The sequence below is a fragment of the Marmota monax genome, unplaced genomic scaffold (assembly GCF_021218885.2).
Source record: "Marmota monax isolate L192 unplaced genomic scaffold, Marmota_monax_Labrador192_F-V1.1 WCK01_AAM20220418_F8-fsc00079, whole genome shotgun sequence".
Taxonomy (NCBI): domain Eukaryota; kingdom Metazoa; phylum Chordata; class Mammalia; order Rodentia; family Sciuridae; genus Marmota; species Marmota monax.
The window spans coordinates 1,245,592-1,269,896 of NW_026694099.1; the positions used below are offsets into that span (position 1 = coordinate 1,245,592).

The 24,305-nt window shown below is 48.6% G+C and overlaps 2 protein-coding genes across 4 annotated transcripts in view; both read right to left on the reverse strand.

Annotated features, from left to right (window-relative positions):
• Window positions 1-5,896: 5,896 nt before the first annotated feature.
• On the reverse strand, window positions 5,897-8,547 carry Cebpe (CCAAT enhancer binding protein epsilon). The gene is made up of 2 exons (XM_046465247.2): window positions 7,060-8,547; window positions 5,897-6,435 (listed from the first exon to the last, which is right to left on the reverse strand). Exons 1-2 carry the CDS (start codon window positions 7,567-7,569, stop codon window positions 6,100-6,102), a joined length of 846 nt encoding a protein of 281 aa, XP_046321203.1. The 5' UTR covers window positions 7,570-8,547; the 3' UTR covers window positions 5,897-6,099.
• A 4,325-nt stretch (window positions 8,548-12,872) lies between these two features.
• The window catches only part of Slc7a8 (solute carrier family 7 member 8), a 57,681-nt gene continuing 46,248 nt past the window's right edge, over window positions 12,873-24,305 (reverse strand). For all 3 annotated transcript variants that reach the window (XM_046465244.2, XM_046465246.2, XM_058585788.1), the window contains 6 exons: window positions 24,142-24,265; window positions 22,453-22,556; window positions 18,487-18,583; window positions 16,618-16,767; window positions 15,419-15,596; window positions 12,873-14,915 (listed from right to left, as the gene is read on the reverse strand). In XM_046465244.2, the coding sequence (XP_046321200.1) occupies window positions 14,749-14,915; window positions 15,419-15,596; window positions 16,618-16,767; window positions 18,487-18,583; window positions 22,453-22,556; window positions 24,142-24,265 (820 nt within the window). In that variant the 3' untranslated portion in view covers window positions 12,873-14,748. The remainder of the gene's footprint in view (window positions 14,916-15,418; window positions 15,597-16,617; window positions 16,768-18,486; window positions 18,584-22,452; window positions 22,557-24,141; window positions 24,266-24,305) is intronic.

Here is a 24,305-nt window from a genome sequence, read left to right on the forward strand (position 1 = left end):
CAATAAGTTAAGTGCCTGGCCCAGAGTGTTTAATGACTATTTTTTAGTAAGCGAATGAATGTGGTGAGGGGGCAGGAAGGAGATAAGGATGGAAGATAGGAGAAGAGAGGGAGAGTGAGGAAAGGGTGTAATGAGGGTAGGAGGCAAAGATGAGGCTAGGGATGAAGGGAAGCGCCTGTGAGAAAGGGTCCTTCTGCTGGGTCTGGTTGGGGCCTTACTGCTGAGGAGTTTGAAGGCAGGGCCAGTGGGTGGGGCTGCACTTTATCTTGGAGCACAGCCCTAACCTCAAATGGTGACAGAGCTGGAGCCAGCAGGGGTTTTGCAAACCGTCCCGATTGCAGCAGGCCAGCAGTCTGCGGGACAGGCGGGTGGGGTCTGAGCTTATCTCCCAAGTACAGTCCTAACCTCAGATGGTGACAAAGGGGGAGCCAGCAGGCGTTTTGCAAACCGTCCCGATTGCAGCAGGGTTGGATAGCCTGGCCAGAGGTCATAGTGCCACTAGGTACGGGAGACTATCAGGATTTGGACAATTTGGGCTTTCAGGATGAAGCTTAGCTTTCAGGGCATGGGGGATGAATCCATTCTATGTATGGCTTGCTCTACCTCAACAGAGCCCTGTTGCTTCCTAAAAGAGAAGTGGAAAGCTATAGCTCAGCTCTGAAGGTGGGCTTCTCCCTCGGAAGCCTTCCCTTTCCCTTCCTAGGACCTGAAGTCACAATTGGTGGCTTTTTTGATGAAATCAAATTGCATCCTTTTCCTTTGAAACCATCTCTGCCCATGGGAAATATTTCTCATATGCCATTGAGGTTTTCTGAGGCAGGACCACAAGTGCTTATGAGAGTACAAGGACACGCAGGAGTTCTGTCCCAGGTTAGGCTACTCTCACTTTGAAGCAGACCAGACTGAGTATTGGGTCTGCTTGCTGGGGGCTGGGTTCAAGAAGAATGTACAGGCTCTCAGCCCCCGCATCTTCTGTACCTTCATCCCAGGTCTCCTCACTGGCTTGAAGCAAGGCAAGGGGTAGAGGTGAAGAGGCCCCTTTCTACCCACAACCCCAACCGGGATCTTGCAACATTGGGATGGGGGCCCTGGGGGCCTAGGCATGTGGCAATCTGTACGTGGGGGGTTGGGAGGTGTGCACTGAGCAGGGGGTAGCTTTCACAAGTTGCTACCTCCGCCTGTCTGACCTTGACAGGCTCACCTTGGACAGCTTCCGCCCGTTTTGTTTTGTTTTTAAATACTGGGCATTGAACCCAGGGGCTCTTTACCATTGAGCTATATATACTTCAGTCCTTTCTATTTTTTATTTTGAGACAGGTTCTCACTAAGTTGCTGAGGCTGGCCTCAATCTTTCAAGCCTCCAGCCTCAGCCTCCTAAGTTGCAGGGTTTACAGGCCTGCGCCACTGCGCCTGATAGTTTCCTCACTGTTCACAGTGTCTCCCACAGTCTTCCTTCTCAACGACTTCCCATGGCCTGAGATCCTACTCAAGAAGGAAAAGTGGGCCCAACTATGGGTTCTAAAGCAACAAGAGTGTGTATGTGCTGTTGAGGCATTGCTTGCTGGTTTTCAAAGATCCCCTGTTCCCAGTCCTTGAGCCTTTCCCTAGGCACAGGTGGCCAACTGTCCCTTTCTGGGCCCCTTTCCTTGGGGAAGCCCTGGGAATCTGACTTTAGGGGCTAAGTCCTGCTTCTTAGTATCTATCCTCCTGGGCAGAGGAAGTAGGAAGTCATTTGCAACTACCTTCTGCAGCAAAGGAAGTATTTTTCTTGCTTGCCACTTGTCTTTCTTTCCATTTGGCCAGTCACGCTTGGTTTCCTTTCTTTTCCTTCATCTATGGACACCTTTTGCATTTGTTCTTCTCTCTGCTCACTTTTCCCAGTTGTACATCAGCCTCCTTCTTGAATATTTTTGTTTCCAGTTAAATATCACTTCCTCCAAGAGGCCTCCCTTAACCACCCCAGCTAACATAGCCTTACTACAAGTTTATTTGGTATTCTTCAAGGGTACGTTCAAATAGAGTCATGCAGAATTGAACGAAGGTACTTTATAATGGTAAAAGAACAGGATCTGGGGAAAGCTACAGCAGTGTTGAGTTACCCTGGTCTCCTGCAGCAGGGGTGCCACTACCCATCAGGCCCTAAACGCAGGAGAGGCCCTGAAAGAGGGGGCAGGAAGGGTCCAGTCTAGCACATCCATCTCCTGACAGTCTCACCCTCTCCTACTGGGGAAGCCTGTTGAGGTAGGAAGGCAACCACCTGAGAGCTGAGCAGGGCAGGAAAGTTAGAGGGGGAATCTAGATGGGCCAAGAACATTAGGCCACCTAGTTTATTGCCTTTGCCTTACCCCTTCAGCTGATCACTTGTCCTGTTCACAGATAGATGCTTGACAAATACTCATCAAATAAATTACTTTGGCCAAAAGCAGTTGGTGTCAGATTGAAAGTCTCCTCTAGGCCTTGTGCCTTCTGGCTGCAAGTCATCTCCCTGGATACAATCTGACAGAGAGGAGTGGGGTATGCTCCCCATTGCCTCTGGCTGGGATGCCAGTGGAGAGGTAAGGATGTGGCTCTCCTCTAGATTCTGGGCCAGTCAGAAAGCCTCCAGCAGGCTCTGGTCCTAAGGAGCTGACAGGTGGGCTGGGAGCTTGGTGGATCTTTGGGAAAAAGGCTTGAGGTGTGTTGGGGCAACCCAGGTCCCATCTTCCAGTACCTTGAAAGGAAGTCGAGGGGCAGTGGTCTTAGCTGAGAGGAGGAAATCCGGAGGTTGAGTCACTCACCACGTTCTGTACAAACCCCCTTATGCAACCCATCCCTCTTGGCTGAAGGGAAGGTGAGAGGATTCTCCCAAGCGCCTGCAGAGACAGGAACCACTCCCTCCCAAACTCCGGTGGCTCCTGTCGATCCCTCCATTGGGGGTTCAAGTCTGTCCCCTCAGTCCAGATCCAAAGCAGGGGGAAAGGGACAGGGTCCTGGCTGGGGTAGTCCTGGTGAACACAGATGCCTGAGGATGCAGGAGGTATGGGAGGGGAGAGGAAACTGGGTTGATCCAGATACAAGTCTCTCTTCCTCCCAGGGAGTTAGTTATTCCTTCATGTCTAACTCAGGCTTTCCCAGCAGTGAACTAGGAAAGACTTCAGCCCTATATTCTGTCCTGAGTCTCTGCCACTGTCGGGCAATTCATGATCACTTTTTGCCGCCCCCCCCCCCCAGCTTGTATAGGGGATTGCTCTACCACTGAGCCACATCCTTAGCTCTTTTTATTTAGTTAGTTTTATTTTGAGACAGGGTCTTACTAAGTTGCCCAGGCTGGCCTCAAACTTGTGACCCTCCTCCCTTAGTCTGCAAAGTCAAGGATATTACAAGCTAGTGCCACTGCACCCAGTTCATAATCATTTATTCTTTATTTCTTTTTTCTTTCTTTCTTTTCTTTTTTTTTTTTTTTTTTTTTTGTGTGTGTGTGTGGTACCAGGATTGAACTCAGGGGTACTCAACCATTAAGCCACATCCCAGCCCTATTTTGTATTTTATTTAGAGACAGGGTCTTACTGAGTTACTTATAGCCATTGCTGAGGTTGGCTTTGAACTCTCCAACCTCCTGACTAAGTCTCCCGAACTGCTGGGATTACAGGCATGCACCACCATGCCTGGCTCATGGTCATTTCTTGAACATGATTCCTGTCCCTACCTGAACTGAATATACTTGAGGATAGAGACAAGTGCCAACTATTAAGACAGTCAACTGGCTGAATGAGCTTCAGGAGGCTCTTATCCCCTCTGGCCCTCACTCCTTTATCTATAAAATGTGGCTCACACTATCTTGCTTGTCTGAGGGCAAAGCTCACCAAATGATCTCTTGAGGTCTTTTCTAGCATCTCTTAAAATCTGTGATTTTGCCTGGCATGGTAGTGCCTGCCTATAATCCCAGTGACTCAGGAGGCTGAAGCAGGAGGGTCACAAGTTGGAGGTCAGCTTCAGGAACTTAGCAAGGCCCTGTCTCAAAATAAAACATAAAAAGGACTAGGATGTAGTTCAATGGTAGAGTGCCCCTGGGTTCAATCCCCAGAAGTAAAACCAAACCAAAAAAATGAAACTAAGCAAACAAAAAAGACTGCTGTGATTTTTTTTTTTTTAGTTTTCGGAGGACACAACATCTTTGTTTGTATGTGGTGCTGAGGATCGAACCCGGGCCGCCCGCATGCCAGGCAAGCGCACTACCGCTAGAGCCACATCCCCAGCCCCACTGCTGTGATTTTTTAAAAAATAGTTTTAGTTATAGATGAACATGATATCTTTATTTATTTTTTTTTATGTGGGGCTGAGAATTGAACCCAGTGTGTCACATGTGCTAGGCAAGTGCTCTACCACTGAGCCACAACCCCAGCCCCAACTCTGTGATTTTTATGAAGCTACTTTTTTGGTACTAAGGATTGAACCCAGGGAACTTAACCTCTGAGTCTTAATAGTTGGCACTTGTCACTACCCTCAAGTATATTCAGTGAAGGTGGGCACATCCCCAGAACTTTTCATTTTTTATTTTGAGACAGAGTCTTGATAAATTGCTTAGGGCCTTGTTAAACTGCTGAGGCTGGCTTTGTATTTTCAGTCCTTCTGCCTTAAGATGTGTGCCATGGTCCCCAACTATGGAGCTAATTTAGATTCTGCCTCTAAACAGTCCCATGATTCTTGGTAATTTCCTTCCCCTCTCCAAGGCCTCAGTTTCCTTATCTGTAAAATGAGAATTTTACAGTTAACTTTCAGTTAGAGCAATGTGGAATCATAACAACTATTCATGCTTATGATATGCCAGGCCCTGTTTTTTATAGGTACACATCTGAAATCCTAGCTACTGAGGAGGCTGAGGAAGGAGGACCACAGATTCAAGGCCAGCCTCAGCAACTTAGTGAGACCCTATCTCAAAGTAAAATAATAAAAAGGATTGGGGATGAGGCTTAGTGGTAGAGTGCTCCTAGTTATCCCCAGTACTGACTATGAGATGGGCACCAAAATTACTCCCATTTTGCAGATGAAAAAGCTGAGGCAGAGAAAGGAGAAGTAAATGGTTCAATGTCACACCACCAGTAAATAGCAGAGGGAGATGCAAACTGAGGCTCTTAATTACTGCACTCTTCTGCCTCCAAGGCTTTAATTCTGTGAAAAAGAAACTGCTTTAAATGTGGGTGTTTACTGGCACAGGCACACTGTCCTCCTCCTCCTCATTATCAATGCTCACATACAAATCAAGTCTCCCAGTTGAGCCTTTCCCAGGTGATAACTGATTCCTCTCCCAAACACTTAGATTCTCCACTTTTAGGGAACCATAGCCCCTAAAATAGGGGTAAAAGATAAAGATGGAAGTGGGTAGGTGGAAACAATGGTGAGGGATGTCAGTCCAATGGACTGAGGCTATCAAACTGAAGAGAAGATACAGAGTGCTGGATCAAGAGCTAAGGGACCATAAATATGGCAGAGCCATCAGAAATTTTCCTTGATCACCTAGGAGCTTTCAGACTATACCTTCAGGCAAGAGCAGGCTAGCACAGAGACTGTTTGGTGCTGGAATTGCCCTACCAATTCCAGGGCTCTGTCAGCAAAGTATCCAGAGTTGCACCAGGTTGTGTGTGTGTGGTGTGGGGAGCCTCCCTTCTGCTTGCAGAAGGACAGAGTGGGTGGCTAGGGGCAGGGACAGCAAGTTCAAGGGAGAGAAGAGCAAAGTGACAGACATATGATCTGGCTGTGTGGTAGTTGGGAGAGAGCTATAAGGGACAAGACATATGTAGACCCAGGCACACGGCATTACCTGGCCTCGGTCCCCTGTGCTAAACATGTGCATGCACATGAAAACACATGCGCGCGCGCGCGCGCGCGCGCACACACACACACACACACACACACACACAAACAGGCCCAGGCCCAGTAAACAACCCCAGCAGCAAATCACAGTGCAATTTATTCAGAATCATTATGGGTCCTGCCTTCCTTAGCCACCAGCTGCCATTGTCAATGGTCTTGGATTTGGTCTGTGAAGGTCTAGGGTCCCAGCAGAGTAAAGATCTCCAAGGTCAAGCCAGGGGTCTAGTGCCCACAGTCCACCAGTCAGGTTCAGCTGCAGCCCCCTACACCCTTGATGAGGTTGGCAGCCTCAGGGATCTGGCGAAAGAGGTTGCGAAGGGTGTCCAGCTCCTGGGTGAGCTGCTCAACACGGCTGCGCAGGCGCTCATTCTCCGCCATGTACTCCAACACCTTCTGTTGTGTCTCTAAAATGCGCCTCTTGGCCTTGTCCCGGCTCTTGCGCACTGCGATGTTGTTGCGCTCCCGCCGCAGCCTATACTCCAGGCTGTCTTTATTCACTGCTTTCTTGCCCTTGTGCGAGGGGCCGGCTGGAGAGGGCGCCTTGAGAAGGGGACTGCAGGGGGGCGCGGCAGCAGCTAGAGGGGCCTGGAGGGGAAGGCACAGAGGTATGGAGAGATGAGGGCTGACCAAGAGGTCAAGTGGAGACAAAGTAGGAATCTCAGCAGCGGGGCTGAGGGGATCCCTTGGGGGCGTCAAAGAAATCTAGGGTTCTGAGCCAGCTCCTGTTTTCAAGGTAGACCTGTCATTGCCCTGCCTTGGTGAAAGATAGTAACCCAGATGCAAAGGGTCCTCTCCCTCACACCAAAATTCCCTTTTATGCTCTCACACTCTCCAAGGACACTTTTCCTCCATTTATCTGTGGTGAGTCTCTTGTACAATCGGCAGGCATTTCCTCTTCAGAAGCGGGAGGCAGAGAAACAAGAAGAGGGGCATGGTGGGCAACAGGGAAGCTGGCAAGGGGTCTGACATCAGCTAAGATCAGCCAGCCACGGGGGTTTCAGGACAGAGTGGAGTTCAGGGTGAGAGTGAGTTCACAGAGAAGGAAAGAGTGGGCTCATGGTCTGGTAGTGAGCACAAAGAACCTTGGATGAGTCCATTTCACAGAGCAACACCAAACACAGACTCAGCATAAGCAGTGGCCTCATAATTCCCCCATCCACATAGCCTTGCCGCAGCCCCTGGGTAGCAGGGAAAACTGGTTGCTCTTACCTTGAGGACACGCAGGGGCTGGCCGGGTGCTGAGAGGGTTGGGGGCAGGTGCATGGCTGTCTGCCCACAGTGTGCCACTTGGTACTGCAGGGGATTGTAGCTGCCTCGACTAATGCCTCGGCTACCCTCTGGCCCCCGAGGCTCCTCCTTCACGGCCACAGCCCTGGGGTCGTAGTTCCCTGGGCTGCTGTAGATGCCAGGTCCCAACGCCTTCCTATCTGGGCCGAAGGTATGTGGGGGATAGGCGAAGGGTCGCGGGTCAGGCGGCAGGTAGTGGGGAAAGGCAGGAGTTCCAGGGACCTTAAGGCCTCGGGTCTCAGGCGCTGGCTTCATGGCAAAGAGGTCGGAGAGTAGTTGTTCCTCCCCAGACTCGATGTAGGCAGAGAGGTCGATGGAGGCCTCATGCTCACACATGTCCCCCAGCTCCCCAGGCCCGGCTCGGCCCTCTGAGAACTCAAGTGGCTGATGGCCACCCCGGGGCTCACACTCATAGTAGGTCCCGTGGGACATGGCCGGCCCGCCCCTTTGGCTCCCCGCCCCTGGGCCCTGCTCTTGGGGCACCCCTTAGGATGCTCAGCTTGCCTTCTGTCGATCTCCCCCTGCCCTAGATCTGCCCTCTCTGGTCTACTCTGTCACCCACTCATGTGCTGCTTCTCTCCTCTCTCCTCTGCTCTGCTTCCTTTTCCTTCCTCTGCAGTCAATGCCTCTCTTCTCTTCCCTTTTTCCCCCCTCTCTCTCCTGGGGGGTGACTTAGGGAGGGGCTGGGCACACCCCAGAGGGAGGGATGCAGGCCTTTGAGAAAGGGGGGCCCCTGACCTAGTTAACAGCTGGAGCACTTTGGTGAGGTCCAAGCCAGGTCTGGAGATGCACAGGAGCAGAGGTTTTGGAAATACCTCCACTCCCTTGAGCCCAGGGATTCCAAATCCTTGCTGAGGATTCCAAATCCACACCTCACTCTGAACGTCCTCCTCCTTCCAACTGTGCAGAATGAGGTGCCAGTTCAGAGTGAATAGAGAAAGCTCTCTTCCAGTGCCGACCCCCAGCTTGGTCTGAACTCCTCCTTTGACACGCCTTCCTCTTGGTCCCCCCTCCAGAGCTGAGCTCCACCTACTCTGGGGGGCAGTCAGTTCCTTTTGTAGCCCCACCTCCCAGACCATTCTTCTGAGTGTTGGCCTGGAGGTGTTGTTTGAGGGGTATTGGAAGTAGTGATAGATCCTGGGAACAAGCTATGCATAGAGGCCTGGTGCAGAGTGTGGTCATTTGCTAGGTTTATGCATAGGGTCTGTGCAATAGCCCAAACACTAACATGTTTCCAGCCCTCACTACCTCTAGCAGTCTGGCATAGTCCCTGACTGCCTGGGAACAACTGAGGTGCCTGGTCAGGACTTGGGCCCTGCACCCCAAGCCTGGGGGGCCACTGCCCCCAGAACTTACAGACATGCTCCTCAGGTGGCTTCAGCACCTCTCTCTTCCAACTGCCGTGCATTGCAAGAGATTCAGGCTGGCATTTTGCCCCCCACTTTGGGCCTGAGGCTCTGCCTCCCACTTCCTGTGCCCTGGGCTGCCAGCTCAGGAGCTCGCTGCAGCTCAGTTTGCTGTCTTTCCTTTTGCATGGCCGTTGTCTGACCTCCAGCATGTGTCTCTTGGGTCCACTTCCTCTTGGAGGCTTGAGACGCCTTCTCTTTTGTATTACCTCTTCCTGGGGCTCTGTTTCAGAGTCTTTAGGAGAAGCCCATAGCTCCCTCTTTGCATTTCTTGATATTGTGCTGTCCCCCAGCTTTCTTTTTCTCTTTCCTTTGGGAACTCTCCACTCTGGCATGTTGGAGACACCTGCTATGGCCTTCCTTTCACCTGTGAAGTTTCATCTTCAAAAGGGGCCCAGGTACAGTGAAAAGAAAAGGACAAATAAGAAATATGTTACTGGCCCTTTTATTACCAGCAAGTGCTATAGTGTCTTGGGGTTGGCGGGGTGGGGGGGGGGAGCAGTGCAGAAGTTTTTATAGGCTGGGTCACTATGAGTGTGCCACAGTAGGGCACATATGGATGGGCTACATGTCGCGTTTGCCAAGTCTTGATAACATCCTCCTTCCCATCCTCCCTACTCCACACCTGTCCCAGGTGCTTTTTTGGGTAGTTTGAAGTATGGACAGATATGCTTTATCATCAAGTCCTGACCTGGCATGCTCCTAGATACAGATCTCAGAAAATAGATAGGAGATTTTTCTTCATTTCAAAGGACTCCAGCCAAAAGAGGTACCAAAGCCAAGTGACTTCAATTTGGTGGCAGTGCCTGAATTGACCACTAGGTAGCAATATTGGCACAAAATTGTGGATTTGGGAGTCTGCGGTGGTTTGGAATCAGGTGGACTGCAGAGGGCAGCCTTTCTCAGCCCTGCACTGGTCAAGACTGTTCAACATTGGGAAGAGGAGGAAAAGGGGCAAGGATGGGGGGCTTGCAGTCAGGTTACCAGGATGAGGGCTTGCTGGGAGCAATGGTGCCAGTGTTTGTCTCAAGGAGGAAAATTTCTACCCTCTCTCTGACTTTGAAATAATGCTAATGGTTAGGGCTTGTATTTTCTGACAAATTATGCTTTTTTGGTGATTGAAACATTCCCTTTTTCCATGCTGACCATTTTGCTGTCGTTAAGTAGGAAGGAAGGCAAGGCAAGCAGTATTTTTATTCTTGCTTTATCAAGAAGGAAAACAAGACTGAGCTGCCCAAGGTCATGTGAGGATGCCTTACTGATTTCAGAAAGGGTCTTGGGCTTGTAAGTGAAATGGCCTGGGGCCAAAGGGATGGGGAAAAGGTTGCTGTGTGACTCAGTACCTCCTTCACCCGCCTTGGGCCGCCACAGGGAGGGAGAAGTCAGCGTCAGCAGCAGTGAAGTGGGTGCTGGAGGAAGTAGGGGTGTGTGTGTGTGCAAATAGAGCCTGCAGGAAATGAGAAAGTCAAAGCTTGGGCCATGGTGAGATAAGGGATCTTAGCCCCTGGCCTCCCTGGTGGGTGCTGACGTTGCCTGCACACTGCCATCAGTGTTGCCCAGTAACTGAGGGCTTGGCGGGGACAGCTGTGCTCCTGACATCAGGGCCAGGGAGGGGGCTCCTGACAGGATAGGATAGGAGTGAGGTTGGGAGGGCAGTGCCTATCAAGGGCCCCTTGGGGATTCTTGCTCAGGAGTGGAAAATTTTCTCTTCAGGGCAGCAAGATAATTTTCTTTTCACTGCTGCAGCTGCTACCTATTTGGATTATCTAAAATAATGAGTGTCATCTCACACTCTGTGACTGATCTCCTTCAAGCACCACGTCCTTGGTGAACCAAGGCTTCTCCAGAGAGAGGTGACTGAGCATGGCGAAGGAGTGTTAGAAAGGGCTCAAATCAGCCTCTGTCACTTATTGATGACCTTGGGCAAATTACTGAGTTGTAAAATGGCAGTAGTAACACCTCCTTCATAGGGTTGTTTAATTAAACTTTGAATAAGATAATACATGCAAAGCAACTAGTCCCTGTAAATGTTGATCTCCTATCTCCCTTCCTCTGATCTCTCTTTGCAGTTCTTACTGTGTCTCCAAAGCGCAGACCTACTACCTGCTGCCTTGTATGTCACCTCATTTCCACAGATAGGCTTTGAGCACATAGGTACAAGGCCCTGCCCAGGCTCTGCCATGTACTGTACTGTATACATTCTTGGCTTCTTTTCACTGGGGTCAGCTATTTGCTCTTTTTATTTTTATTTTTTGGTACTGGGGATTGAACGCAGGGGCACTTAACCACTGAGCCAATCCCCAGCCGCCTTTAAAAAAAAATATATATATATATATATATATATATATATTTTTTTTTTAGAGACAGGGTCTCACTGAGTTACTTAGGGCCTCGCTAAATTGCTGAGGCTGGCTTTGAACTCGTGATCCTCCTGCTTCTACCTCCCAAGCCTCTGGCCTACAGGCATGTGCCACCATGTGTGGCAGCTGTTTGCTCTTTAAAGGTAGGATTGAATACATATTTTGGACCTCTTCAACTGTGGTGACCATATTTCCTGAATTAAATTAAGGACAGGTGAGGTCAAATGAGGTGGCACATGCCTCTAATCCCTGTTACTCAGGAGGCTGAGGCAAGGCGATCACAAGTCTAGCCTGGACAACTTAGTAAGATCCTGTCTCAAAATAAAAAATAAAAAGGGCTGGGAATGTAGTTCAGTGGTAAAGTGACCCTGGGTTCAATCTCTGATACCATAAAACTAAGAAAGAAATAAAGAATTAAAAAGGGCTGGGGATGTGGCTTAGTCGTGAAATGCCCTGGGTTCAATCCCCAGTAAGACACACACACACACACACACACACACACACACACACCTTAGGGGGACAAAAAGAAATTGAAGTCTGTGCTGACTTTGAAAATTCAGGAATAAATTTGCCATTCCCACAGCATATAGCAAAGTTCTTGGGTACAATGATCAGAAAAACAGTGACTTTCAGAAGGTCTCCAAATTCTCTAGATTCAGAGCATCTGAAATTCTCAGCATTAAAGTGATTGGCAGGGTTAAGACAGGGGAAAGGCCCAGGTTAAAAATAAATGCATGTGGTCCAGGAGGATACCCACTTTTGCCCATCTGACCAGGTTGAAAAGATCAGCAGGTGTCACTTTACAGAGAGAGGGGGGCCCCAGGGACAAGTGTCTCCCTGGAGAGGGGACTGGGGAGAGCTGGACCTACCAGAATGGGGTGACGCAGAGGAGGACTGGGGCAAGCCAAGAAGAGGAAAATTATATGTGTTGAGGAAGGGGGCCTTGGATAACAGCCTCCTGGACAGGACTGGCCTCTTCCCTTTGGGGACAACTTAATGCCAGAAAACTGAGAAACAACAACAAAAAAATCACACACACAAAAATAAGACTGAGAAATGGAGACTGGGTCCAACTCTTTCTCCTTCCTCCCCCCACCCTTGAAATACTGAACAGAAGTGACTTGCCCAAGGGCACAGTTCTGTTTAGTGAATGGCCTGGGCTTAGAAGCCAAGTATTTGGCCTGCCAGCTCAGTGTCCCTGTGGATGGCGAGTTACCAGCCTGCCTGGAAGAATGACAGCCACAAAGCAGGAGAGCTGGAGTCGAGGACCAGAAGTGGAGGCGTCTCACCTGCCTGTGTCCTCAGTGTCCAGATGGTGGCGGGTGATGTCTCAACCCCCACCTCTCATGGGCCTGACCTCTGTCAGCAGTGCTCACTCAAGAATGATGCTGCCTCAGGACAGGCTGCTGGGAGGGCTGCCCAGAAAGGGAGGGACAGAGCAAGTACTGGGTCTAGTCCCATCAACTTCCTCTAGTAGTTAACCCTAGACACCAGGAGGAACTTGGCCTACCTTAACTTCTCCTCCTTTCCACTGTCCTAGTCAAACAATCCTCCTAGTCTTCTTCCCAGATGTTTCTGTATGGCTGAGTGGACCAGCCTCACCTCCCAGCATGCTCCTTGGGCCCTCTAAGTCTTTCCATAGACCCAGCTCATCACTTCCTTTCCTATTCTGCTCAGACTTTGAGGGGCACATCCCTGCTTTTGCCTCCCTCTACTAGCCCATGTCACATCCTGGGTAGTGACTCTTTCTTCCCAACTAATCTGCAGGTTCTCAGGATGGCACAAAGAGCAGGAAATTTAATAACATTTTGAAGTCCTCAGGAGGAATGAGAGGTGACTGTTGGTTTATGGGGTTCCTGAGTATGGGACCCCAGAGAGGCATGGAGGGGGGGCTCTTAGGAGGACCTTCTAAGAAAAAATGCCCAGTGATTCTGTTTCTGAAAGTCGTTTAATTATCAACACAATCAACTTCATTTGCATTTAAAATTTTATTACATGAAAAGAAAGAAGAAAACCTCAAAGGAAACAAAACTTAAACCAACTCAATGACATATTGTCATTAAGGTTCTAACTCCACCCCCCAAACCACCTTACATTTAAAAAATCCAAAAGAAATAGAAATACTAGTTTCAAAAATATTTATCCAAAAAAGTAAGGCATCCACTTTACAAAAAAAAAAAAAAAACAAAATAATAATAACAAATAATGGAAGGAAGGGAGGAGACTGGAGGAATGAGAGGGAAGACCAGGAAGATGGTCTTCTGGGGGCCCAGCCCAGCCAGTATCCACTCTGGGAGCCATAACTCAGCCCAAATCTAGCATCTCACCAATGTGGAGAGGCAAGCTGGGGCAGGAGCAGCTCCCTGGATATTCCAGTTTAAGCAGATGGGAGGGGGAAAAGGGAATCTTGCTTGGGATAAAAGAATTCTATGTCCCTAGCACAGCAAGTGGGGTGGGGGTGGGGGTGGGAGAGGCTGCAAGGTCAGGGCAGACACCATCCACTGCTTTGGAGTACAGGGAAAGGTCAGAGCCCGCATACCACAAGGTGCTTTTCTGAAGATCTTCAAAGTGGCTGACATTGTGCCACTGTTCTCTCATCCTGCCCCATGAAGGATTGGCGGTAAGGCCAGAAAGGAGGGAGGGGTCATTTTAGTTGGGGGAGGGGAGAAGAACTGGCCTTCTGAAAACACTCTCTTCCCGAAATAGTCCCCCAGCCTGTGGAATGGGCAGCTCTGGGGATGTGGGAAAGCACCTTCCACACAGGGAAGGCATTTAATATCAGGTCTGTCCTGAGGGTTAGAAATAAGGGAGTATTTTTAGGCCCAGTTCTTGGATGGAAGGTGACTTAAGGCTGATTTGGCTCTGATTTCAGGCCTGGAGGCTTGGGGATCCTTCGCACTGGGCCCCTGAGCCAAGGTCCAGGGAGGAGGAAAGGGCATAACTGGTAGCCGGCAGTGCTGGCTCCGCAAGGATATGTTACGGTGCAGCTTTGGGGATAAGGGGGCCACTGCTTTTTCCCATGGAGATGGGGAGGGAGGAGGAGCAGAATGGCTTTGTCTTTAGGAGAGACAGGTACGTGATACTGAAATAAAAAGCCTTTTTGGCCTTGGGAAGCTTTGGCACCACGTTGGGGGCAGGATGCAAGAGGCAGGGGCAGGGCTGGGGCTTCTGCCATCTGAACCTTTCCCACTGTGTTCCACAGGCTTGGGGTTGGGGAAGAGGCATCCTCCTCCTCCTTGGTCCTCAGCTTAATGGGAAGGAGGTGTCACAAAAGGAGCCTTTCTTGGATAGGGAGCCCAGGGTGGATGGGTGGAGGAATGGTAGGATGAGACAGAGAAGGCGGCAGAGGGAAGCATCCCCTCTACTTTTGGGTCCCTAGTGAACAGAAAAAGGTATGGGTCTCTCCAGTTGACCTTAGGTGGTGACAGACTCTCTTGAGTCTGTCTTCCCAAACTGAGTTACTGTGTGGTTCTCTCTGAACTGAGGCCTCCTCTGGGCTCAGGGGTGGGGAAGGAAGGCAGTAGTGAGCTCAGGTACTTAAGAGACATCTGAGGGTTGGGCCTGGGAGGGAGGCCCTGTAGGGCACCCTTGGTATCTCCACTCTCTTCTAATGGAACATGGGAAACCCTTGTGTGAGGGCCTTAGACACAGGCCCTGGGATAAGAGGCTGGTTCTTTGGGTACAAATGTCAGTGTATTTGTTTCTGACTTCTCACCACTCCCACACACAGGTCCTGGCCCTGCCTGATAGAAGCAGAGGGGTGTGTGTGTGTTGGGGAGACCCAGGCAGGGAAAAGGCAGAGATCAGGATGAGGGAGGAGTAGCCAGCTGAGGGGATGGTGGTCCTCAGGGCTGGGGATGCTCCACTGAGTCCTGGTCCTTGGTGGGAGTGGGTTGGTATATGGCCTGCTGCTGCTCCTCCATGTCCTCATTCACCCCTTCTCTTTCCGACCCCCCCTCCATCTGGGGGTACACAACCACGCACATCTTCTGGCTCACCAGGGTAAGCAACTCTGTGAAAGGAGACCACACAGAAACCGGGTCAGTGCTGGGTGTCTTGCCAACAGGGCCAATAAGACCGTGGCTTTAACCAGCTTTCCACCAGGCTTTGCCTCAACAGAGCAACCAGTGCCTTTCGGAGATTCTGTCTGGGAAATGGCCACCTCATCTGTCTCCTACATCTTTTGTTAGCTGCCCCTCACTCATCAAGACCCCAGCTTTCCACCTTCCCTATGCCCACTGACCCCCCACTTCCAGGGTCTGCACTGATCTATAGCCAGCCTGGGGTGGCTTCTGCAGGGCAGCTGGTAGGCTGCCTGTTCTCCCAGGGCTAAAGTCTATATGGAAATCTCAGCTGTTCTCTGCTCAGGGGTCTCTGGAAAGATCTGCTGTTTCTGCCCCCAACTCCTTCTCCAGACCCTGTAGGTGAAGATAAGCCTAGGCTTCCTGATCCTGGGGGGCTCCCCAACCAGATGACTCCATTCCAGCCCAGGAGTTCTTGCCTTCACCAACTCACCAATGAAGTCGTTGAAACACTGGGGCTTGTGTTGCCAGTAAACACCCAGGAAATAGACAGGCACTCCTGTCAGCATGATGGCCAGGCCAATGCCGCACACCACCGGCTCCGACCACAGGCTGAAGACCAGCAGGAAGGCCCAGAACAGCAAGTAGATGATGGGGAATAGCAGGTTGATCTGAGGAGCAGAGGCACTGTGAGCTGCGTGGCCCCCACCATTCCCAGGATCGGGGAAACCTCTCTCATCCACATCCTTGAGTGCTAAGGCTGGGCTTCACTTAGCTGTGTGTTCCACAGGGCTGATGCTATGTCAATAAATGTTGATGAACTTGGACAATGGGACAGGAAGAGGATGGGGAAACCAGGGAGGGAGCCATCCTTATTGCTCATGTCCTCCCTCCCAGGTGGGGTCAGATAAGGCTTTGTCATCCAGGCCAAGTGCCTGTGGCAGCCAAAGAAGCCCATGAGGGTTGAGAAGCTTGCTCGTATGTTCCAATGTATTTGCTAAGGTCCTAGGTGGAAAAGGGGCAGGAAGACAATGACCTAGGTCTGTCTGGCTTCACTTCTAGGCTCACTGTGGGAAATGCCCGTCCCTCTCACCAGGTTCAAAATTGTTTCTCTTAAGCAATTTTGAGAAAAGAAGCACACCAAGACCCAAGAAATCAGGAGAGTGAGCATGGCATAAGGCAGGCTGGGGCCCTGACTTTAGTTCAGAAAGAGTACTAACTCCATGGGCTTCACCCGTCCTCATTGACCACTTGTGAGTCCTGATTTCTCTTCCTTGTCTGCCCCTCTCAGAGGAGATAAGGTGATCCTACCTCTTCTTCCCTTTAATAGTCTGTTTACTTGGTGATCGAAGCCAGGGCCCTGCATATGCTAGGTAAGTGCTCTATCACTGAGCTAATCCCCGGCCCTTTTTATTTTATTGTGAGACAGGATTTTGCTAAGTTGTCCAGACTGGCCTCAAACTCGTGACCCTCGTGCCTCAGGCTTCCAAATCACTGAGATTACAAACATGCACCATCATGCCCAGTTTGCTCTGGTCTTATCTCCAGTGGAGAAAGGACTCTCATTTACATACTACTACCATCACAAAAATGGTCATCTGTGGCCAATAGCCAAGAATAGAGGTAATTCAGAAATGTGCTCTGCAGCTAGAACCAGTAGAAGAGGGGAATTCCAAAAGGACATTCTCTCACCTTGATGGGGCGGGGGATGTCAGGCTTCTTCCAGCGAAGGACTATCTGTCCAGCAACTGTGACCCCATAGAAGAGGTAGTTGATGAAGCCCACGTAGTTGATGAGAGTGTACATGTCACTGGTGACTAGCATCAGCAGGGTGGAGATGCACTGGGGAAATGAGGGGGATCATCAGTGATCAGAAAAGCATTTGTAGACTGAAGGAGATGTTCAGAGGTCCGGAGCAGTTCCATTCCAGACAGACTGTACCATTTTGTAATGGATGTCTCAAGACAGAGACTTCATGACTACTTTTAATAGCCCAGGTGCTACTATACCTTCTTTGCTAGGAAATTCTTACTTATTACAGGGGCAAAACCAAAAATATTTAACCACTGGTATGGAATAGGGACTAACTACTCAGAATGGACACCTGGATTGGCCAGCCAGGTGCCACTGACTTGATGTCAACCTGGTCTCATTTGTATTTCTCCCTGGTTATAGCTCAAGGTAATTTTTTTAACCCCTTAGGGAAGATTATTAACTGCAGATTAGAGTTTTATTCTTGTTGTCACCCTTTTCTCCTAGCTAAGTCATCTAATTTGTTTTCCTATCATTTTTTCTTTAAAAGCAAATATTAACCCTTGTAACATCCTTGAGGTTTTCATGATGAAGGTCACTTTCCAACTTCAAAATTATCTCTGTGGCTTTCTCAGAACATGCTATACTCTGATAATCTGTGAAGGCCAATGTGAGATCTAATGGTGAGAATAATCAAGGTTTTTTTTTTTTTTTTTTTTTTGGTGGTACTAGGAAGTTAACTCAGGAGTGCTCTACCACTGAGCTGCAACCTCAGCCCTTTTTGAGATAGGGTCTCACTAAGTTGTTCAAGCTGGCCTTGAATTTGTTATCCTGATTCTCATGCTTTAGCCTCCTAAATAGTTGGGATTATAGGCATGCATCATTATGTACTGATTGAGAAGGTTTTAATGGATGAATAGGCCTGATTCTGGCTATACTTGTCTGGCAGACATAGTACTCCACCAACAGTACTGTTAAGGCATGTGACCCAACTGTTCTCTCCAGCCACCTCCTAAAATTAACCCATCAAGATGACCTTCATCCTGTACCTGAACATTCTGAAACTTCCCTAATGTTGTACAATGCCCTTGACTCCTAGGAGCTCTATTATCCAATTTCTAACTACTTCTCCAGTGGGCCAAAGTAATTTTTAATGTTTTATTCAGGATCCAGAAGAAAAAAAATAAAAAATAACTTAAAAGACTTAATGAGGACAAGTTTTTGTTCCTTCCTTTAGCTCTCTCTAGATGAGTCTACTCTAGGGACATGTTACCCCCATGTCTTCCCCATCCCAAACTTCCTTTTCTTCAACTTCAGTTTATTAGTCTCCCTCTATGATTTTTCTTATTTGATGTACCCTTAACAATGAATTAATTTCAATAAAGTTTCCCAAGAGACTGGCAAGGTGTCCTGGGGCAAGAAGCTGGATAGGGAGAGGCAGGCACATGTTGTGATTAGCCGAGAGCAGAGGACCAGAGCTGAATCCCTGCTGTAACAGGTGTCAAGAGGCTCAGGGGAGCAGAACTGTCTCTGTGAGGTCATAGAAACCAACAGCAGTCACCTCATTTTGCCCCCAAAGGATGGGAGAATGAAAAGAGCCTAAAAGCCTTAAGGCGTTTCAGAGTCTTTTTCTCATTCTATTCCTTGATATTGACAAAGCCAATGAATACAATTGCCAGATTATTTATGGCCCATTGAAACTTAGGAGCAGATCAGAGAGTGACAAGGAGGTGTGGGTGCACTCCCACTTGAGAGGATTACAAAGAGAGGTAGGGTATGTATTAGGCCAGCAGCATGAGGGGCCCTTACTGTGAAGAGCAGGGCTGGGATTGGGGTACAGCGCTTCACGTGGATCATGGCCAGCACGCTGGGAAGGTGGCCTTCTCTGGCTCCAGCAAAGAACAGCCTGGCAGGGAGAAAAGCAAGTCAGTCTGGGAGAGCCCATGGACCAGCAAGCCTAGGCTCCTTCTCCATGCCCACCTTTTATCCACAGAGCAGCACCCTTCCTCCAACCAGGACAGCCTCTGCATTGCACCTTCCAGCCCACTAGTCCTAGCACCCATGTTCACAGGTGTAGGTGCAGAGACACCACAGGCAGCTAATGAGTGAAGAGGTCTGGCTGGCTCAGGGTACTGATGATGGCATTGTTGCTCTTCTTCATTTCCAATGCCTGCACGGCTGTAGGAACAAGGTCTCTCCTTTGCCTAGGGTCTTCATCCCTTTAAAAATGTGCCTCCCTACCTTCAAGGAATAAAGATCCCCTTATATACTGTGACCGAACTGCATGTGGAATAATTTAAAAACATTCTTATCTTACTTCTATGGAGGTGGTGGACTGGAAAGGGGCAGTTGGAACCTGGGCACACGGGATATGTTTTGGATGTGGTTGTGTGGCTGTCTATGATTGTCAAAACTCATCAAACTGAACACTTAGGATCTGTGCATTTTATTGCAGGTAAATTGTACTTAAAAGTTATATCCTTAGGGCTACTTATTTTACTCCTAAAAAGCCATGCTAAAGAAACTAATAGAAGCCAGGCATAGTGGCACATGCCTGTAATCTCAATGACTTGGGAGGCTGAGATAGGAGGATCACAAGTTCTAGGGCAGCCTCAGCAACTTGGTAAGGCTGTGTCTCAAAAAAAAAAAAAAAAAAAATAGGGCTGGAGATGTAGGTTAGTGGTAGAGCACCATGGGTTCAATCCCCAGTACTGCAAAATAAAGAAATGAAGAGTGAGGTGGTAAAAGGCATGTATATACAAAGACATTCTGATGAGAATAAAAAACTGGAAATATTCTAAATTAGCTGAAATGTATGAGATTGATTTAAAAAAATTATGGTATATATGAAATGGAAAATTACAAAGTCATAATAATGTTTTTCGAACAAAAACTGATTACATAAGAACAAGCTTACAACACCACTAAATGAAAAAAGTGGATAGAAAACTGATTCCAATTAATTTAAAAATTATTTATGGGCACAGAAAAATACACTAAAATGCCAACTGGGTGGTGGGATTGTAAGAAAGATTGATTGTCTTCCTTAAACATTATAGAACATTTCTTAGTTCTGGTGATAAGGATTGAACCCAGGGTCTTGAGCATGTTATACATGAGCTCTAACACTGAGTTATGCCCCCAAACCCTAGAAAAAACATTTAAAATTCTAAAATGAAACATTTATAATCAGACAATTATATTTAATTTTTAATTTCTAATTTATTCATATTTTGCAGTACTGGGGGTTGAATCCAGGGCCTTGAACACACTAAGCAAGCACTAAACCTCTGAGCTACATCCCCAACCCCTAAATGTTTTGAAAATTAAATTTTTTGAGATAATTATAAATTCATATATAGTCGTAAGAAATAATATATGGGGAACTTTACCCAGTTTTCCCTATTGGTAACATCTTCCAAAGCTATAATATAATATCATGACTAGGGTACTGGAATTTAAAAGTTTTTTTCTTTATGGTGGTACTAGGGATCAAACCTAGACAACTGAGCTACATCCCCAGACTTTTTATTTTTATTTTTTTTTTAATATTTTATTTTAGTTGTTAATGGACCTTTATTTAATTTATTTATATATGGTGCTGAGAATCAAACCCAGTGCCTCACATATAGTAGGCAAGTGCTTTTCCACTGAGCTACAACCCCAGCCCAGGCTTTTTATTTTTGAGACATGGCCTCACTAAGTTGATGAAGTTGGCCTCAAAATTTCAATCTTCCTGCCTCAGCTTCCTGGGTCACTGGGATTATAACCAACTAAAAGTTTTTTAAAAAGAGAAATTGAAGATCCTTAGCACCAGAAAAAGGAGAAAGAGAATGAGAGGGAGAGACAGAGAAATCATAACATAAAATGCATAACAGAAAGTATAAGTTGTTAGCAGTCATTTACATAGTAGTGAGGATTAGATCACCTTTTTTTTTTTTTCTTTTTCTAGGGAAAGAAGGACCTAACTAATGAGAGGAGGATTGTATGATAACAGGAAGAACAGAATCAGAACACTAGGGAGTTCTGAAAAGAACTGTCACTTACTTTGTAATCTGTGTATGGGGTAGAGTGGAGCTAACAATAGCAACTTGTCACTGTGTTGGCGTTGACTGTGGCCTCAAGTACCCATAGCAGCTGCCACCATGAACGATCTAGGCCAATGTCACTGGTTTCATGCAGACTCATGCATCCCCCCCTCCCCCACCTCCTCATGCTGCTGGGCCTCCACAGAGCAGCCACATGCACCAGGCGGAGCCCAGGCTCTGAGGGCCTCATCATGCACATAGCCTGGGTCTTGCATTCACATCCCTCCTCCACATGCAGCCAGGACTTGGTGTAACTGTCCAGGTCCCACGGTGTTTATAAGTGTCAAGTTTGCAAGAAATAATCCTGGCTGGGCTAGCTGACAACGGAGGAGACAATGACATTAAGCATAACACGCACCCACACACACTCAGACTCCTGGGGAAGGATCATCCTCTCCATACCACAGTGCACAAAAAAGTGAGAGGAGGGAAGAAGGAGGAAGGAATGAGGGAACTGGAAGATGAGCAGAGGAGGCCTTGGGGGTTGAGGTTGCACCTCTGAACCAGAGGCCGAGCACACTCCACACCCCATCTTCTGCATGCACACACAACCATACCACATGCACGCAGACCGCTGCATGGCCGGCCTGAGGGACAAACCCCACTCTAAAGCGACTGTGGGCTGTCACTGTCCTCCAATACATCTCAGAGAGTCTCATGGGTCACTGCTCTTCCACCGCTTGCCCCCGGCTGGGGCCTCCAGGTGGCCACTGCTCCTGTGTAACACGCACATGAGGTTGCTGTGGGTGAGTATCATGGAGTCCCGGGGCACAGGGGACACCCACACTCCATCCTTCCTCTCCTGGATCCTGAAAACATGGCATTCCCTTGTCATTTCACAGGTTCTTCTTCTTGATGTGACAGGAGGCAGTTGAACTCAGGGACTCATCTTTTGAGTAGGACTGTGTTCACAGGGCAGGAGGTGCTTTCTAAGAACTTTGGGGGTCACACAAATGGAAATCATCCAGCATCTGCTAGCCTCAACAGCCCATTATGGAGATGGTAGGAAGGGACACAGAGGTGCCAGACTCCTGAATATGAGAAGATGGGAGTGGGTGGCTCCAGGCCCACTCATACTTCTGGTTTCCTAGAAACCAGGGGGTTGGCTGAAAGGCTCTCTCACTGATGAATGCTTCTTTCTACTCTTCGCCACCCTCTCTCTTCAGATTCTCCACTGAGACTTGTGGGTGGCCTCCTGCAGTGCTGGCCTGTAGAGCAGGGAATAGCCCTGTATCTTCAGGGCACTCAGAGTGATCCCATCCCACATGGAGTCTGCTTCCAGAACATTTATGGGAGATAAGGCCCAGGAGACCCCAGGTACAAGTCTCCATCCTGGTCTCTTTCAGAGTGGGGTTCCTTTCTTGCCAGCAGCAGCTTATGTCCAGGCAAGTAAAAAGGGGGCTCTAGGACTGTAGCCAAGACACCATCCTGCTGCCAACCACAGCCCTTGCTCCTTCTGATATGTGCAGACCACTACATGTGAAGCACTTAGGACCTGCATACCACACACCTTGTAGGTCACCACATGAGCAGCATAACCCCTTGGCACCCATACTCACACGCCTCTGCAGAGCCACCACCCAGGTGCCCATACAACCCTTGCAGACAGAGACGAGCCACCATAAACACACAGCAATGTGCACAGAGAAGTGGCCCTGGCTTAGGGAAGGGCCCAGGTAGCACTCACCGGGAAGAGGTGAAGAGAGACCCATTAACTCCTCCAAATGTGGACAGGGCAACAGAAATGGGCATGATCCAGGCCATAACACCTAGGAGCTTCTCTCCAAAAGTCTGGGAGAGAAAACAAAGGGATTAAGTGGAAAAGGAGAGCTACAATTCCCCACCTCCGGTTCGCTCTCCGCTTCTGGAGTGTTTTTTTCTCATCCCCATCTGCTGATTCTCTCTGGCTAAGTTCCTCGAGAGCCTCTTCCTACACTCTTCCACAGTGGTAACTACATATTGGAAGTCAAAACATGCTTTGGGCTAATTAAATGGAGAGTATGTGCTGGTAATAGTAATAGTAATGAAATGACACTTACATCCTTGTTTAATGAATGAGGAAACTGAGGCGCATAGTGATTAGGTAGCTTGCCTCAGATCACACTCCCAGGAAGTAGAGGGGCCAGGATTGGGAGCTGGGTGGATTTAGGCATGTACCCTGCACAATTTCTCTGCCCAGGGAGGGACACAGGCTTGTGAGTTGGGTAGATCTGGGTTCAAATCCTGGCCCCACATTGAGCAAGGTTTTGTTTTGTTTTTTGTTTGTTTTCTGGGGATCAAACCCAGATCATCATGCATGCCAGGCAAGTGCTGTACCACTGAGCACTTTTACTCCTGGCCCCAGATATGTAATTTTGGGGCCTCAGTTTCTCGTCTATAAAACAGGGATTAATCCTGACTCATAGAGTGAGAATTTCTAAGTCCACAGAAACAAATTATATTGATGGAAAAATAAGAAGCAGCCAGTATTTAGGCTGAGAAAGAGAAGGCTGTGAAGTTATAGATTAGGCTTCTCGTATTGAAGGAAATAAACTGTCTGGGGACCAGTCTTCTCTGTAATCCCTGAACCAGATTTGAAGCACCAGGGAGGAACTGTTTAGAATAGGCATTCTGCTGGGGAAGGCCTTTGGTCACAGGCTCTGAACAGTCCTTAGAGATGTGATAACATGTTTAGCAGAGTGGGCCCTTCTCAGATATCAAGGATCCTGGTCCCTTGGCCCTTTCCCCAAAGGACATATACCACTCCTATCTGCAAACTGCTTACCAGCACTCACTTCTCCCTGATGAGGGAAGGAGTCAGTTTACATACTACTTTCTCTCCTGGGGATTAAACCCAGGGGTATCTACCATTGAGCTACATCCCCAGCCCTATTTATTTTTTATTTTGAAAACTCTTATTGAGTTGCCTCAAACTTGTGATCCTCCTGATTCAGCCTGGAGATTCCAGGTGTGTGTCACCAAACCTGGGCAGCTTGCATACTTTCCAGAGGCAGGAATGAAGGCGGAGAGAAATGGTGTACCTTGTGTAATATCATATCTTTGTAAGGAGCAGTCTGTCTCCTTGACACAATCCTCACACCCAGAGTTTAAAGTGCCCTAGATCAGGAGTTGGCAAACTTGTTCTGTAAAGGATCAGACACCAAACATTTCTGCTTTGCAGGCAGCTACTCAGTTCTGCCATGGTAGCTGCCCTGGAACAAACCCAGCCATCCTGGGCACTTGAAGACACCCTGTCAAGGGCACATGTGGATTCTGCCCTGAGCACTTGGGATGATTTCCAGTTCCACAGGTCCATGGGTCAGGGAAAAGTCAGTGGGCCTAAGGGGGCAAGTCTGTCAGGAATCTGGTTTGAGAGAGTGGGAGTTTGATTTCTTACCACAGCAACTGCGTTTGAAGCCAGCAGCTCCTGGGGGGACATTGCAGTGACATACGCGACATTGGCAAAGACATATACAAATGTGACCAGTGGGATGGAGATGAAGATGGCTCTGGGAAGGTTCCTGTAGAGGGAGAGGAGGTGAGAGGAAGGCTGTGCTGGAA

Coding starts and splice junctions, on each gene's coding strand:
- Cebpe (XM_046465247.2), bottom strand. CDS start 7,569: ATGTCCCACGGGACCTACTATGAGTGTGAGCCCCGGGGTGGCCATCAG. Junction 6,436..7,059: donor AGCCCCTGCGTGTCCTCAAG/GTAAGAGCAACC, acceptor CTTCCCCTCCAG/GCCCCTCTAGCTGCTGCCGC.